The following is a 17,002-nucleotide window of genomic DNA, read 5'->3' as shown; positions in this document are numbered from 1 at the left end:
GCTGCCACAAACAAAACCTCTCATGATAATTAGTTCAAGATGCATGCATTCAAGTAAAACAATAATTTTGAGCTTCCTTACCTTGAAATCTACAAGCCAAAACCACCAAAATCCTTTCAAACTTCCATAATGGTGTGTGGGTGGGGAGGGAAACCTCTCGGTTTTCCTTTTCTCCTCCAAGGCCGAACCTTTTTCTCTAAGTTTTTCTCTCATTTCTTCCTTCCTCTTTCTCCTTCCTTTCTTTCCTTTCTCTTCTCTCTTTTATTTCTCTCTTTTTCTTGCTCTTGGGTGGAGCTTACCAAACCCCTTTTCTTTCCTTTTTCTTCTTTCTCTCGAGTGAATGCTCTAAGGCTTCCTTTCTATCCTTTCCAATCTAACTTTTTCCTTCTTTATGTCTCAATATGCAGCTTATTGCAAGAAGAAAAGAGATAAAAACAAATCATTCAATGTTTCTATATGTGGGGGCCAACATGACAAGTCTAACACTTGTCAATGTCCTTTTTCTTTCCTTTTCATCTCATGGCCGGACCACCACCTCTAAGACCAACCTTAGAATTGATTTTTTTTTTCTTCTTCTTTATCACACATGGGCGGCTGCCCAAATCACCCTTTTTATTTATTTTTTTATTTTATTTTTTATTTTTTTATTCCTTTAATCACATGTCATATCATGCAATTTCCTTTCTTTATTTATTCCCTTCACTTTATTTGCATTTCATTTCACATACATTTCCTTTTAATACCACCATATCATCCAATAATACTTCATTAGCCTCCAAATATTAAAATTTCACATAAGCCCACAAACTTTACTTTATTTACCGCGTAACCCTCCAAACTTTCATTTTTTACAATTTAATCCTTCCAACATGTTTTAAATTCTAATTTCCTTCTATCTTCCTTTTCTTTCACGTGTATAATCAAAATATCGAGATCGCATTTCAACGCTGTGTCACCATAATATTTAAATATTTACTTACCCGCGTTAGCTAGATTTAATAAAATCACGCTGACATGATTATCGTCGTTTTCCTTCAAAATTTTTCTTTACTTCTTCTCCCCCACTTAAATTATTCATATTCCATTTTTCGTGACTAATTCCGACAACATATAAAATATTAATATTTTTAATATTATTTTATTGAAAAAATATTATTTTATTTTCAAAATTTTTCACTTGCCTTCTTTGGTCCCGAAACACATCATTACACTCAGTTTACTTCCGAATCATCCTTTAGCTTACTAATTCTTCTCTAATGAAAATATTATTATTTAATTATTATTTTTGCACGCGCGAAGCATTTTATTCTTGAACGTTCTTTTTATCATTTGTCGCTTTTTAGCACGTCAATTCACATCAAACGATCATTCGTTTGATCAATAAGGTCTTATTTGTGTCCAACGAGGGTGCGAGGTATTACATACCATGTAGAAAATATTCAAGATCTAAGCAAAGAACTAAACTGCTTGATAAAAAATAAAGAACTATACAAGGGGCTATTTATAATAGCCAACTAAACCTAAACTTACTTGGTGTACAAGTGAAGTAATTAGCAAATAAGGAAGTATTCTAATCCTATACTTTCTTAGAGTACAAGCAAGATAAAAAGAAAATAAGAAAATATTTTTTTCAAGATATTTTTCAAATTAATAATTATAACTCATGCTGGCAAACACAAAATTTAAAATTATTTATTCATTTGTTTTCTTTTAGTTTCCCAGAGATCAAATAGAAACCACTCACCTTTTGAGTAAGGCTTGAGCATTTAACCTAAATTGTAATTGAAACCGGGTTTACCAAGTGAAACTCTGAGTTCAATCCATTTTTGCAAGGAAACAGGGTTGACAAAACTAAAAAATAGAAAACAAAAAGAACAGAGATGCGAAAAGCCCAAAATGATCTTTATAATGGAATCAAAAGATAAATATAGATGTTTAACCATCTACACATCAGATTCATTGTATTAAGATTTCAATAAAATGATTGAACTAAATGCAAAAGTGACAAATATGAATCTATTTACTCTATTACATATATTTATATATTGTAGTAAAATACTAAACTAACCCTATCTAAACATCCAAATTGCCACATGTCACGTGTTAAATAGTAAGTAACTTGATTTTTAGAAAACAAATAAATAAATAAACAAATAGATATAGTGACCTTCGTTCTGGGTAGACAATCCATTGGCTGGAAAGTGGTAAACGCATCGTTTTAATTTTTGTTCTTTTTCTGCCAGGGAAGAAGCTTCCGGAACGTAACATTTGTCCCCTTGACTTTTCCAGGTTACAGCAAATAAAACCTTCCACAAAACCCATGGGCGCCCATTAATTTCCATCTTAAATCAAAAAGGGAGGAGGAATAAACCCCAAAGTAAAAGTCTTCCAAGTTCTCTCCTTTAAAATTTCTTCAATTCAAATAGACGAGGCTCTCTCTCTCTCTAATTCCATTACGGATTGGAGCCAAACAAGGAATTTTTTCATGGATTCTCGGTTTTTTCTTGGATTTTTTCTACTTATTTTCCTTCATTCCTCTTTCGCGTCGGCTGAGATTAATGGATCGCTGCTTAAAATGAAAAGGGGAACTTCTTCTGTTCTATTTGATCCATCTCGTGTAACTCAACTCTCATGGCACCCTAGGTAACTTTAATTTCTCCCTAACCATTTTTTATTTTTTTTCAGTTTAATTTAGTCAAGATTGTGAAATTTATGGGGGTTTTTTTTTTTTTTGCAGGGCTTTTATTTACAAAGGATTTTTATCGGCTGAGGAATGTGATCACCTTATTACTCTGGTAAGCAACAATTTTTTGTTTATTTTTTTCTTAATCTTTTGAAGAATTTTGATTTAATGATTTCATTTTTGAAAATATTGTGTTAATTATATTCTTAGGCTAAGGATAAGTTGGAGAAGTCAATGGTGGCAGATAATGAGTCAGGTCAAAGTTTAGAAAGCGAAGTTCGAACCAGCTCTGGCATGTTTCTTCAGAAAGCTCAGGTATAAATAAATTGCCTCTTTTTATTGTTTAGTTGAAATTCTGTTAAGGTAAGAGAGGAATGCTGTTAGTTTGTTTACCGTGTCCGCATTTGAATGTTGAACTTATGAGTAGAATTATTGAATTTAGAAGTAGAAGGAATGATCTCCCACCTGATTTCGTTTTCTATGTCTTTTGGCTAAATTGACTGTATGTAATTATATGCAATCAAATTTTATTTGTAGTTTCTGTAGAAAGGATGAAGTATCTGGGTTTACAGAATCATGTCATAATAACGGATTAGTATACTAAAGTGTTCCTTTTTTTCTTCCATGAGATACCATAAAATCAGTTCACAATGATTTGAGTATGCTCTGTATCTTTTTTCCTGATATTGACAGATTTGATCCTATTAACCAAAAGTTGTGGAGTACTTATGAGTTATGAACCACTTAATTGCAGAATTGCCAGGCATTCTTTATTGATGTTCTGTTGGAAGGTGTATTCAAAAATGTTTGTACAGAAAGCAGTTTTTCTGTATTCTTCATAAATAACAAATTTTTTGGGTGGTAGTTCGTGCAGATTATGCATTGTGTGATTGTGCTCTTCCCCTCATTATTCATTCAAACTTAATCTCAGGGTTCTATACCAAAACAATCTGTTTCCTCATCGAATGAATATCTGAAAAGCTGATTAGTTTGACTTAGTCAAATTTGGTTCTGGATGATACAAGCCTTTTCAAATCCCTGCCATAAAATTATGTGTTTCATTAAGTTAGTCCCTTGTTGACTTTATGCTTATGGTGATGTTAGGATTATTTTCATTTATGGACCCTATCTAGAAAGCATTGTATGTGCTGATTCTTGAACTTTAAAGACTTACATGGTGTCCATTGTTTCTCATGTGAAGGATGAAGTCATTGCTGATATTGAAGCCAGGATTGCTGCATGGACCTTCCTTCCAGTAGGTATATTTGTTACTGCTTGTTGCCATCCTATAATTTCTTATCCGTATGGAAGGATTTTTTTCTCATCTTCTTTGAATATGTTGTTGTAAACAGAGAATGGAGAGTCCATGCAAATACTACACTATGAGCAGGGTCAGAAGTATGAACCTCATTTTGATTATTTTCACGACAAGGCTAACCAAGAGCTGGGTGGTCACCGTATTGCCACTGTACTGATGTATTTGTCTGATGTTGAGAGTGGTGGGGAAACTGTCTTTCCAAATTCAGAGGTAAGGGGATTTGCCATGAATCCAATTTTCTAGTGGTCTTTGATTTTCTTTTATATGTGTTTTACTTTGATCCTGTTTTATCATTGTTACATTCCCATGGTCTTTGTTTGTTTAGTTCATCACTCATCATTTGTCTTCTGTAGGGAAAACTTGCTCAGCCCAAGGATGACAGTTGGTCAGCTTGTGCTAAAAATGGATATGCAGGTATTATCCTTTTGAGATTTTGGGTGAAAACCACTGTACTTTTATTACTTTCTCAGATTTAATATGCTAGATCTTATATAAACCTGTGCATGGAACTTTTTATTTCTTTATATTCTCAATAAGAGAATATCCATTATAGAGGGAACAAGTATACATCGAAAATTAGTTAATTAAAAGTGCATTTTGGTCTTGATCCTCTTGGACACAGCAGCGGAATTTTGACATGTGCAATATCTTAACGATATATATTCACACTTCTAGGACTGACAAGTAATCTGTCATTTCGATGAATTCTGTGGATATTACCACAAAACAGGCATATCAATTTTTCATTTAGTTGTTCTCTGACAAATTGTAGCATTAGAAATCCCACCATATAGTCTTTGGCATCTGACACAACTGTCTGCATATACCTGCAGTGAAACCCAGAAAAGGCGATGCATTACTGTTCTTCAGTCTTCATCCTGATGCGACTACAGATACAAACAGTTTGCACGGGAGTTGCCCAGTGATAAAGGGTGAGAAATGGTCTGGAACAAAGTGGATCCATGTCAGGTCATTTGATAAACTAGAGAGGCGCTCTGAAAATGGGGATTGCGTTGATGAAAGTGAGAACTGCCCTGTCTGGGCTAAGGCCGGTGAGTGTGAAAAGAACCCTACGTACATGGTGGGTTCTGAAGAGTCATACGGATTCTGTAGGAAGAGTTGTAAGGTGTGCTCCTCCTAGAAAGTTCTTTGGGGCCGCATCTGGGTTCTTTAAAGGGTGACGGTCAAACCCAGTTAATAGTTGTACAGACTGATATTTGAGTTATGCTCAATGGGCACACATTTTGTAGGACTCGAAAATCTTTTTATTGCGAAATGTCATATATTCAAGATTTTCCCACGTTGATTACTATCCGAATTTAAACAGAATGATTTAACTATTAGTTAGACTCCTTCCAATTTCTCTAATGAACATGCTAAGTGGCTGCCCTTTGAAGCCAAGCGACAGAAAATTGCAACATATTTGTATCCAAATAGACGAGTCATCATCAGTTAACTCGAATTGTCCACTGCTTAGACTCACCAAGCAAAAGGGTCTAATTTGATAAAAACTATAAATGTAGAAGTAGGTAATGCTAGTTTTTCATCTTGCAACTACATAAAACTTTGTGCAATATTATGATCCCTAAATTACCAATTTCTCAGTTTAATATGCTGATTTAAGTCACATCAGTTGTTTAAGTTTACTGGTCTTAAAACTTTCACACAAGGTTTTAATTGCATGATATATGAAATCCCAAAAGCCCAATTAATATTTTCAATAATATATTTGAGTTTTGAAAACTACAAAGATATTCAAAATTGATAATAAAATTTGGCTTACCACCAAAATTTTGAAATAGAAACCATAATTGGCAAAAATTACCTTCCAAGTGAACATTTATCATGAATACTTGGCAATGCTATAAGTTATATGTACAATCATGCAAAATTTGCTGTTTGGAATCGGGAGCCATTTGCATGCTTTTCTTGCCTCCTCTGATCACTTGTTTTTTCTTCTCTTAAATATAATCTCTCTCAAAGGTTCAAAATTGCATCACCATTACATAATAGTCACCTTGCTTTCAATACATCTCACCATTATCATTCAATGGGAAGACCTCCTTGCTGTGATAAATCCAACGTTAAGAGGGGTCTTTGGACTGCTGAGGAAGATGCCAGGATTCTTGCTTATGTTTCCAACTACGGAATTGGCAACTGGACTTTAGTTCCAAAGAAAGCAGGTTTCTTCTTCTTTCCATGCTTCAAAAATCCATGCCTGGGAGATTATTATTATAATAATGCATATATAACTTGATTTGCTCATGATTTTTTCTACAGGATTAAACAGATGTGGGAAAAGCTGCAGGCTTAGGTGGACCAATTACTTGAGGCCTGATCTTAAACATGAGAGCTTCACACCTCAAGAGGAAGAAGTCATAATCAATCTGCATAAACATATTGGCAGCAGGTTATCAACTTCTCTTGTTTTCTCATTATTTTTCTCTTTATATCTTTGAATCCTATTAATTTAAGCAAGTATTCCTATCTTTCTTGTTTTTCTCATGCCAGAAGTGATGGATTCCTAGCTCTAGTTTTGCTTAAAGTTTGTTTTTCAAGGATTTTAATTGTTCATAATGTGCTGACCACAATTTTGGAATAAGCCTTTCCTGAATAGATTTAAAACTGTTAGATTTGCTTTAACTTGTAGCACTGGCCATAAACTTCACCACTCCCACTCCTTTACTTTCCCAAGAAAATGTTTATGAGAGAAGAATAGAAACTTTTCGCTGTCAGGAATTTTTAGATTAAATGCTGAATTTTCTATTTGCCAGCATTTTACTATGTGACTGAGAAGCTGGGAGGCCTTTTTGTCATAAACAAACGAACTTCTTTCTGGATATACAACTGTCTCAAGTCTTAACAGCCTGTTATTTTCTGTTAATAATGCAAATTTAATGATTCCTCTCTCTCTCATACAAAAGGACAGAGAGAGAACAAAAACAAAAGGGGGCTCATCGCTTAATTTGATAGTGCAGATGGTCATTAATTGCAAAGCATCTTCCTGGAAGAACAGACAATGATGTGAAGAACTATTGGAACACTAAGCTGCGAAAGAAGCTTTCCAAGATGGGAATTGATCCTATAACTCATAAGCCAATTTCTCAGGTTCTTTCTGATTATGGAAACATCAACAGCCTCCCAAACACTGAAAATCTCTTTGGGTCCTTTGGCAAGAATTTTAGAAACACGTTAATGCCCAAGAATGAGCCATCTTCGATACCCATTGGGCTTCCAAATAACTGTATGGTCATGAAGCCAGTGATAGAGCAAGTCCAAGATAATTCATCTGCTGCAAATAACCTTTCATGGGACATTTTGGCTCAGGGTCAAGTCAACAACCGAGGATCTATCCAACCTAACTTCTTCAGTGAAGTTAACTCTTCTTGTTCATCTTCTTCGTCAACTGCTTTCTCGCAATTGAGTTCACCTCAATCCTCGTCTTTCCAGGCATCTCAGTCTGAAATTACACCAACATCTCCCTTCAATTGGAGTGATTTTCTCCTCAGTGACCCTCTCTTCCATGACAATTCTCAGCAAAAACAAGAGCACAAGTTCCCTGGACCAAGAAGATCCTCAACTATGACACAGAAAGAAATATCCCAGTTCAAAGCCAATGGTGGAAGTGACCATAGCTTTAACAGAATTGAACTTCAGGGATTTGGAGCATATGATTACAGCTCTTCCACAATGAATCAAGTTAACATAAAAACTGACGCTTCTTCATTGTCTGCAAGTTCTTTCGTTGATGCCATTTTGGATAGGGACAGTGAGATACGTTCGCAATTTCCTGAAATTTTAGATGGTTCTTTTGATTACTGAGTTATATTTTAAGGCACTGATTTTAACATATTTATCGAGAGTCTGTGAGAACTTGGTACTAAGTTTCTTCTAATAACTATGATACTCTGACTAATAATTTCTTTTTACTGTATTTGTGTTGAGCACATAATCTCCATGTGAGTTTGTGTTGTGATTTTAATGTTGTTTGCACCGATTGATCATGCATTAATGAGAACTGAAGCCATGCAGTAAGTAAGAACCTGTAAAACTGAAACAATTAGAACAATGAAGAAGAAGAAGAAGAAGAAGAAGAAGAAGAAGGCTACTGTGTAGAGTTTTGAACAAAAGAAAAACTCGAAACAAGAAAAAAACAGAGAAAACAGGCAGTGAGAGATGAAGAACCAGTATAGAGAAAAAGATATTTGTCGCTTGCTATTATTTAAGTATTTAACACAGTCGAATAATTAAAATATAAAAAAAAAGGACATGAGGCACATAACGCCTTTTGTCTTCTATTTAGTACCCTATTTAGCTTATTTTACAGTAATACAGTTCTATACTAAAGAACAAGACAGAAAATAAGGTGGCTTGCTATCGAGTCATGTGTAGCAAGGCACGAGTCTTCTTCAAATATGAATTCTTTTTGGCGCCAACGGAAACCTCAAGCCTGATTCCAACTTCAACACACCTCCTTGGGACCAACCTTGAACACTCCTAATTTTGAGCTCAGAAAAATAAAATTTTCTTTACTCAGACTCTTAGTATATTAGCAAGCTGCTAAACTGTGCTGCAATATTTCTATTTAATCTCACAATTTTTAATAGCCTCTCTTATAGCATGAAACTTAAACCGAATATGTTTGGTTTTTAATGTTGCACTAGGTTCTTGGCTATGACGATAACAGACAGGTTGTCAAGCCTCAGAACTGTCCCGTTTGATTGCTCAAACTAATCCTAAATCACAAGGAACTTTCCTCAACCACAAAGCGCGGTTTGTTGCACATGTAGCTGCAATGTACTTAGCTTCGGTTAAGGATTGTGCCACCACCTCTTGCTTCTTGGAGTTTCTGGTGAAAACTACACTTTCAAATGAAAAACAAAAACCTCCAATGCTTCAAGAGTCATCTAGGCAACATGGCTAATCACTGTCGCCCAATCACTATCACTATAGCATTGAAACGCTTTGTTCTTTTCTGTTTGCAGAATTTGAGACCATAACTTAAGGTCCCTTTGAGGTATCTAAGCCCCGCTTGGCTATTGTGAGATGAATTTCAGACGCTGCTTGCATATAGCTTGAAAGCACATTGTTAGTGTGCATAATGTTAGGCCTTGAAGCTGTCAGATTGTCATGGTTCTGAGGGTCCATGACTAGCACAAGGACCTAGACGAGTTTAGCTCGTTACACCTAAGCAAGTCTCTTACATTCATACATAAACTAAACAATCATATATAAAGCATTAAACATTCATTTCATATATCACATAAACTGTCTGAAGTCACCATTGCACCGTTATGGAATTTTGCCTCATAACGTGTGGAAACGCTCACATGCATATATTATAGTATTTCAAAACATAGTTTAGAAATCATCACTTAAACAAAAGTATGCACCTTGGTGCTAATCTGGACCTTTGGCCATGAAAGCATAATTCAGTAAAATATGAACAATGTCGTGAAAGGCTACAAATCCATAACATGTTCAACATCCATAACGTAAACATAAATAAAGATTGACTAGTCAATGAAACATGACTCGACCTTTAAGCTGCAAGTGATTGCTAGATCACCTACCAAAAAAAGGAAAAGATCACATCTTTGTGACACAAATGACTAGAGAGAGAGTTATCACTGATCTGCAACAAAAATATGAAAAACTAAAGTGTAAATCACAAAGATTGTATGAGTGAATAAAAGAAAGGGACAAGTAAAGGGTTTAGAGCTTTTACACAAATACAACCTTTGAATAACCATCCATGTGTGATTTTTTAAATGCTTATTTATAAACTTTGAAAATTAATATAATTCAAGCCTTTGTACTCATAGTAAACCCATTTGAATAAAATATCTAATTATCAAATTATTGGAAATAGATTTAAATCAAACTTTTGAATGTCTTTCAAAGCCTTTAGAAGTCGTATAAACCTTTGGAATAAAGCCTAAGTATAAAACCATTTAGAACACATCAAAAAGGGCTAACAATTTCATTTTATGCCTAATGTCTCGATACCTTCAAGGAAGTATCGAGACTCTTGGGTGAGGTCTTGATACCTCCTCTAAAGGTATCAAGACTTCTTCACAGAATGCTTTATAAGCAGTGATAGAAGTCATATCAACCAAATAACTCATCAAATCATGCTTTTAGCTTTACATACTAAAATAGTTTACAAATGGTGTATGCACTCACTTTTTTAAGAGCGTATCGAACCTTTTTTAAGCTTTGAACAAGTACTTGATTTCTCCAAAATCACAAGCGTTTTCTACCGTGCCTAACAACATTTAAACAAAGTATCAATAACATTCCTGGCATCATAAATCGTATTCTAACCAAACCTTGAGTATAAATCTTCAGCTAGACTTTGTCTATTCTCTATTTAAGTTAGTTATTTATATTCTAACCATAGTTTAGTCTCAAAAACATTTTTTTAAAGGCATTGGTGAGCCCACTATGTTGGAAAATGCTTGAAACCTAACATTAAGAGTTAAAAATCAAAACTTTAAGGATTTGATAGAACTTTTGGAGTAAAACCCATAAATTTAAATGTTGGAAAATCATATCCTTACCTCTAAAAATGTTGAAAAACAAGTTTAATGGCTGGAAATCAAGTTGTTCTTGAAATAAATGAATTTGAAGCTTGGAAGAAAGTTGAGAGAGTTGAGAGGATTTAGAGAAAGGTGGTTGGTGGTTGAGTATTCAAAAAACATGATTAGGTCTAGAAATTTGTGATGTATTTATAGTATGGAAGTAAAAAGACATGTTTAACCTTTTTTGTTTTAAGTCTGGTGCTAACGTGTAGATACTTTGAGCCTAAGTCTCGATACTTTTGAAAACAATTCTATTTTAGAAGGTTTTTTGACCTAACTTGTTGGTCCCAATTATATGTGCTAAAGGGTGGGTGAATAGCAAAAATCGACTCTTGACAAGATGAGGAACTAATTTCCAGAACAAAGAAAATAAAAACAGAGTAAATAATGCACAGCAATTTAGAGTGGTTTGGTCCAAGACCTACATCCACTAACTTGATTATCCAACCAAGGATTTTCCAAACAATTCCACTCAGAACCGGTGAAATTCACAAGCATTCACTAAGCTTTACAATGGCTTTTCAAGGCTTAGTCAAAACCTTTTACACTAGTTTTTCACAAGCTAAACTAAAACCTAAAGTGGTTTTTCTAAGGCTCAACCACAACCTACAATAATCAAGCTATCCCAAGCTTGAACAACCCCTTAGAGTGACTTCCTCACTCTAAGAATACAAGAAGAGTAGTAAAAGAAAGTACTTATGATCACTGGTTGATCTGATTGGTACAAGATTGAGTGCAAAATACAAATGCAAATAGTAGGCGTTTAAGTGCAGACAAGTGCAGTGAAGATTTTCTGGTTTTTCAACTCTCTATAACTCAAATCTCATTCAAGGCTTCTAAAAAACTTGTTTCTAATTATTAGAAGACCCTTTTATACTTGGAGATGCAACTCTGATGGTAGTTTGATAGTTTTATGTCCGTTGGAAATAGTTGATGATGAGTTCTAGCCGTTAATCTGTCTTGTAGTGCTCTGGTTCAATTTGCAAACAGAGAGTTCTTAGTCGACTGACTTGGTCGACTAAGTTGGTTTTGTTACAGGTTACAGATTCTAGGAAAGAGCACTTAGTCGACTGACTTGGTCGACTAAGTTGGTTCTGTTTCTCAAACTGTTTAGCCCGCCATTCCTCCAATTTGAAACTTGGTCAACCAATATTCTTCCTTATTTCACCAATAAGCTTCTTCCTTATCAGACAGTTACATCTTGTTATTTTTATCCCTCGTTTTCTTTTGATATACTCTTTGAAGAGTTAAATAATTAATTTCATATATTAATTTTCCTGCACACTCAAGTAAAGATATTAGACACAAATAAATGGAAATGTTTTATTATCATAAAAAACTAATGGAGCCAACAATCTCCCCATTTTTGATGATGACAAAACATTCTTTGATTAACAGCATAATTTTTTTTACTCTTTTTAGTTTTCTGTAGAAAATGAGAATTGCTCCCCCTAAGTATATGGTCCCTCTTAGTGTGTGCATATTTTGGTTACTTTATTCCAGCAAATTTTATTCTTGTCATATACAGAGAATGACATTGTACACTTAGATTATATATGTGTATATATATGTACAGAAATCTGGAATGATTTACAGCAATGGATGTTGATAGATTTTCATAAAGAATTCAGCAGAGTTCTGTCAACAACATGCAATCATCAGATTTTATCTATTCCCTTCATGATTCAATTGACATTCTATACACAGTATCTATATCTATTTATAAACAAAAGTTATTCTCAATGCCATATTGAAAATCATTTATTAGCGTGTAAATCAATCTCAGTATAGCATCAGCAAATTTTGTTCATGACAGTAAAAATACCAGGATAGCAAAATATCACCAGACTTCAATTTGTAGTTGTTAAACAACATAGGCATATCAACATTCACATTTCACACACAACCGTATAAACAACAGAATTAAACTTAAGTGTTCAAGTGCCACCATGGCACAAATAGCAGTTCATCAAAAAATATTTCGAAATTGCCCTTGGACTATTTTGCTTCCTATATCTTATTTTCTAAGTTCCTGCTCCTAGTTCTGCTTTCTTTTCTTTCCTAGGTTCTTGGTTCCTCCACCCTAACATTTTTTTTAAAATTTATTCTTTGGTTCTGCCATTATACTCCCCCTTTTTGTCAACATCAAAGGAAAGGGCTTTTATTCATTCGATGTGTCAGAGGGTGAGGATTCACTGCCATAGAAAGGGTTTAGAGGAAAAGGAAAGGGCTATCGGAGAGGTGATGACTTTCTAGGGGAAGGTTATAGTGAGGACTTGTTTGAGACAGGGATTAGACTTTGAGGAGAAGGCTGAAACTGGTCTGGATCTCTCTGCCAACCTGGAAGACTTTCTTCTCTTGAGAAAAGCTATCTTGGTGGCCATAGTTTTCTTTCCTTTGGTTGGTGGTTTTGCCTCAGTTGGTGGTGCTGCAGTGGCTTTTTCTTTCCCAAATTTTGCCTTTACTCTAGGAGTTGATGCAGGCTTCTTTCCTTTTCCTACATCTCCACCATCTTTTTGAGTTTCTGTTCTAGCAGTGTCTTTTTCAACTTGTCCCTCCTTAACCATTTGGTGGAAGACATTCATAATGGAAACTTCCTCTGAATTTGGAGGAGAGGCCTGGTGTTTCTCTATTTCTGAACTAACCACTTCAGTCCCTTATTCTGATTCATTTTTGCTTTGAAGTTCAGGAGATGGTGTCTTGGCTGGCTGATCATCCCCTTGGTGAGAGTCTTTAGTCTGCAGAACAGGACTAACAGATTTGTAGGTGGAACCTTCAGCTTGAATGCCATAACTTCCAACATAAGAAGCAGATTTTTCCGCTAGATTAGTTGAACCTTCAACACCTTGCTGTGCTAGTGCAGTGTTAGATGTTGCAGAGTTGTCTGCAGCCACAGGTTCATATGGTTTGTTTTCCTTCTCCTTTAGCTTGTTTTCTAACTCAGTGATTTTCTCTTCAATTTTTTGTAGCTTTTCTCCTTGGTCAGTCAGCTTTCCATCAATCCTCATGAGCAAATTAACAATTACTTCATTTGAGAATCTGGAAGAAGCTCTTTCAGGTTGAGCAGGTAGGCTGTGTTTTTTTTTTGGACCAGTCTTGAGGGTCTTAATGAACCTTTCCCCATCGAGCACATACCCCATTTTAACCAAGCTTGCATAATAAATAGGTTGATATCTGGTTTTTACCAAGTCCATATCATACCTCTTTGCCCATATTCCCTTCTTCTGTACAAGGGATGTGATGACATTCCCATACGGTAGATTAACCTTATCAAGTCTGCAAGCACTTCTCATTTTTTCAATCATATATCTTCTCAGATTCAGAGATACCCCGTTGAAGGCATGTTTCGTCAGCCAAAGGTCTTAGAGGCTGATGTAGCTAAGGCTTCCACTTCTACCCTGAATGTTTGTTGCTATAAAATAGTGTAAAATCCTAATATAAGAGCTGATTATCAGACCTGAATTGCTCTTTGAAGAATATTTTTCCTTCCTCCCGGTGATGATCTCCCACAATGAGGATGGATCATATTTTTCAGGGAACTCATACTCACCTTCTTTACATTCTATTCTCAGCAGGTTTCCTAAATCTTCAACAGTCACAACAAATTCTTTTCCATTCAAATATACATTCAAACCATCTTCGACATAATCATCAGACTCTACTAATTCCTTTCCTTTCAAAGCAATGCCAGAATATAACTCTTTAACCAGACTTGCACTATAAAACCTATTCTTAAAGGTGCTGTAACCTTTTAGTTTCAGTTCATCAAAGTACTTAGATAAACTATTCTGGATTTCTACATTTTCATCAAAACTCTTCCAATCAATAAATTTGCCACAAGAGATTGGTGCATTCTCAATATTTTTGAACCTACATTCATGCAACTTATTCCTGAACTTCGAATAAGTAGAACTAGTACCTTTGTGGAGTGAAGATTCTATATTTTTCTTCTTGTCAGTTTTCTGCTTCTTTTCTCTTAATTTCTCGGATATTTCTGTCACTGAAGCAGGCATGATTTTCTGTTTCTTCTTCAAACTTTTCGTTCCTATTCTTTCCTCTATTAGCCTTTTCCCTTTCTTCTTTTTTGATATCTCTTTACTTTGAGATGTTCTAGCCATTTTGATTCCAGAAATTTCTGACCAAGTTTTTTTTTTTAATGGTAAGGGTTTGAGTCAGTTTTAGAGGCATATAGGAAGATTTGGGTTTTTGTTTTTAGAGCAACGGGTTTAAGGGGAAAGAAAAGGAGAGGTTGTCAGCAGTTATTTCTTAGAAAAACTACTCACCTTCCCTCAAGTACTGCCTTACTTTTATTTCTTCATAATTTCAAGATTTCCTCTAAAATTTTAGTTATTTATCTTTGGCAGTTTTTCTTCATTCTTTTTGCACCCGGTAAACCCAATTTTTACCTCATTTTACTTCTCTTTCTCTAAACTGACTGAGTCTTACTATTTAATGCTGTCAGACCACTCTCAGTTGACTAAGATTTCCTTGGTCGACTGAATGCACTCTGTTTTCTATGTGAGAGTCAAAGGTTTTCCTATAATTTCTTCATACTAATCATCCCTAAATTTCTTCTAATCTCACAGAATCTATCTTCATTAAGAGGTTTAGTAAAAATGTCTGCTAATTGATGTAAAGTGTTCACAAATTATATCTTAATATCATTTTTCACTACATGGTCTCTAATAAAATGGTGTCTAATTTCAATGTGCTTTGTCCTAAAGTGCTGCACATGGTTTTTTGATATATTGATTGCACTTGTGTTATCACAGTATATTGGAACGTTGTGCATAGTTATTCCATAGTCTTTTAATTATTGCTTCATCCAAAGAATTGTGCACAGCAGCTACCTAATGATATATACTCTGCTTCAGCTATTGACAAAGCTACTGGATTTTGCTTATTGCTAGACCAAGACACAAGCATGCTTCCTAAAAATTGGCATGTTCCACTAGTGCTTTTCTTATCAGTTCTGTTGCTAGCAAAGTCAGCATCTGAATATCCAACTAAGCTAAGAGTTGAGTCTCTAGAGTACCATATTCCTAGTCTTTGAGTGTCTATAAGGTATCTAAAAATTCTCTTAACAGCTGTTAAGTGTGTTTCTTTAAGCTGTGACTGAAATCTAGCACACAAGCACACACTAAATTAAATATCTGGTTTACTTGCTATTAAGTAGAGAAGATAGCCGATCATACCTTTATAGAGCTTTTGAACTACATCTTTACCTTTTTCATCTAAGTCGAGTTTGGTGGATGGACTTATTGGTGTTGAAATTGATTTCAGCTTCAGCATATCGAATTTCTTGAGCATATCTTGAGTGTATCTTTCTTGGTTGATGAAGATTCCTTCCTCACTTTGTTTAATTTGAAGACTAAGGAAGTACCTTAACTCTCCCATCATGCTCATTTCAAATTCACCTTGCATTTTCTTAGCAAAGTTTTTGCATAAAGCCTCATTAGTTGCACCAAATACAATGTTATCCACATATATTTGCACAACAATTAAATCATTTAGATATCTCTTAATGAACAATGTAGTATCGATGCTGCCTTTATCATACCCTTTTTCAACTAGTAATTTTGAAAGCCTCTCAACCAAGCTTTAGGAGCTTGTTTCAATCCATACAAGGCTTTATGAAGTTTGAAAACATGATCAGATTTTTCAAAGTCTTGAAAACCAGGTGGTTGTTCTACATATACTTCCTCTTGAATTAATCCATTTAAGAATGCACTTTTTACATCCATTTGGAACAGTTTAAAATTTATGAAACATGCAAAAGCTAGCAACAACCTTGTGGCTTCAATCCTAGCAACGAGAGCAAAGGTTTCATCATAATCTATTCCTTTCTCTTGGCTGTATCCTTTTGCTACCAGCCTAGCTTTATTTCTAACTACATTTCCTTGCTCATCTACTTATTTCTAAATACTCATTTTGTACCAACAATAGGGTGATTTGAAGGTCTAGGTACCAATGACCATACACGATTCCTTGTGAATTGATCAAGTTCTTCTTGCATGGCCATTAACCAACTTTCCTCTTTTTCAGCTTCTTCAAAGTTTTTAGGTTCAATTTGAGATATAAAAGCTGAAAAACTCACAAGTTTCTCTAGGTGCTTTCCTAGTTCTAACTCCTTGTGAAATGTCACCTATTATTTGGTCTTGTGGGTGATCTTTTACAAATCTCCAACTCCTTGGTAGATCATCATGTTGATTTTCTGCTATTTACAGATTTTCTAGAGGTGGAGTTTCATTTTCTCTTCTAGGTGAGCTTTCTTCATTATTTTTGTTGTTCTCTAAGCTCATTTCCTCCATTTGTTTTTCTAAGATTTCTACATCATCATCATCATCATCATGAACTTCTTTTTATAAAGCATTTGACTCATAAAAAACTACATGGATTGATTCTTCAACGGTTAAG

General features: G+C 34.8%; 2 protein-coding genes across 2 annotated transcripts; both read left to right on the top strand.

The window, feature by feature from the left end:
* On the top strand, positions 2,298–5,313 carry LOC18601365 (probable prolyl 4-hydroxylase 7). The gene is made up of 7 exons (XM_007032288.2): positions 2,298–2,643; positions 2,738–2,795; positions 2,894–2,998; positions 3,885–3,942; positions 4,036–4,211; positions 4,355–4,415; positions 4,835–5,313. The coding sequence occupies exons 1-7, from the start codon at positions 2,486–2,488 to the stop codon at positions 5,140–5,142; spliced, it is 924 nt and encodes a 307-aa protein (XP_007032350.2). The 5' UTR covers positions 2,298–2,485; the 3' UTR covers positions 5,143–5,313.
* LOC18601366 (transcription factor MYB35) lies at positions 6,002–7,850 on the top strand. The gene is made up of 4 exons (XM_018119348.1): positions 6,002–6,184; positions 6,282–6,411; positions 6,980–7,274; positions 7,329–7,850. The coding sequence occupies exons 1-4, from the start codon at positions 6,052–6,054 to the stop codon at positions 7,821–7,823; spliced, it is 1,053 nt and encodes a 350-aa protein (XP_017974837.1). The 5' UTR covers positions 6,002–6,051; the 3' UTR covers positions 7,824–7,850.

This window comes from Theobroma cacao, chromosome 4 (genome assembly GCF_000208745.1).
Source record: "Theobroma cacao cultivar B97-61/B2 chromosome 4, Criollo_cocoa_genome_V2, whole genome shotgun sequence".
NCBI lineage: Eukaryota > Viridiplantae > Streptophyta > Magnoliopsida > Malvales > Malvaceae > Theobroma > Theobroma cacao.
This window is presented reverse-complemented; position numbering and strand designations above follow the sequence as displayed.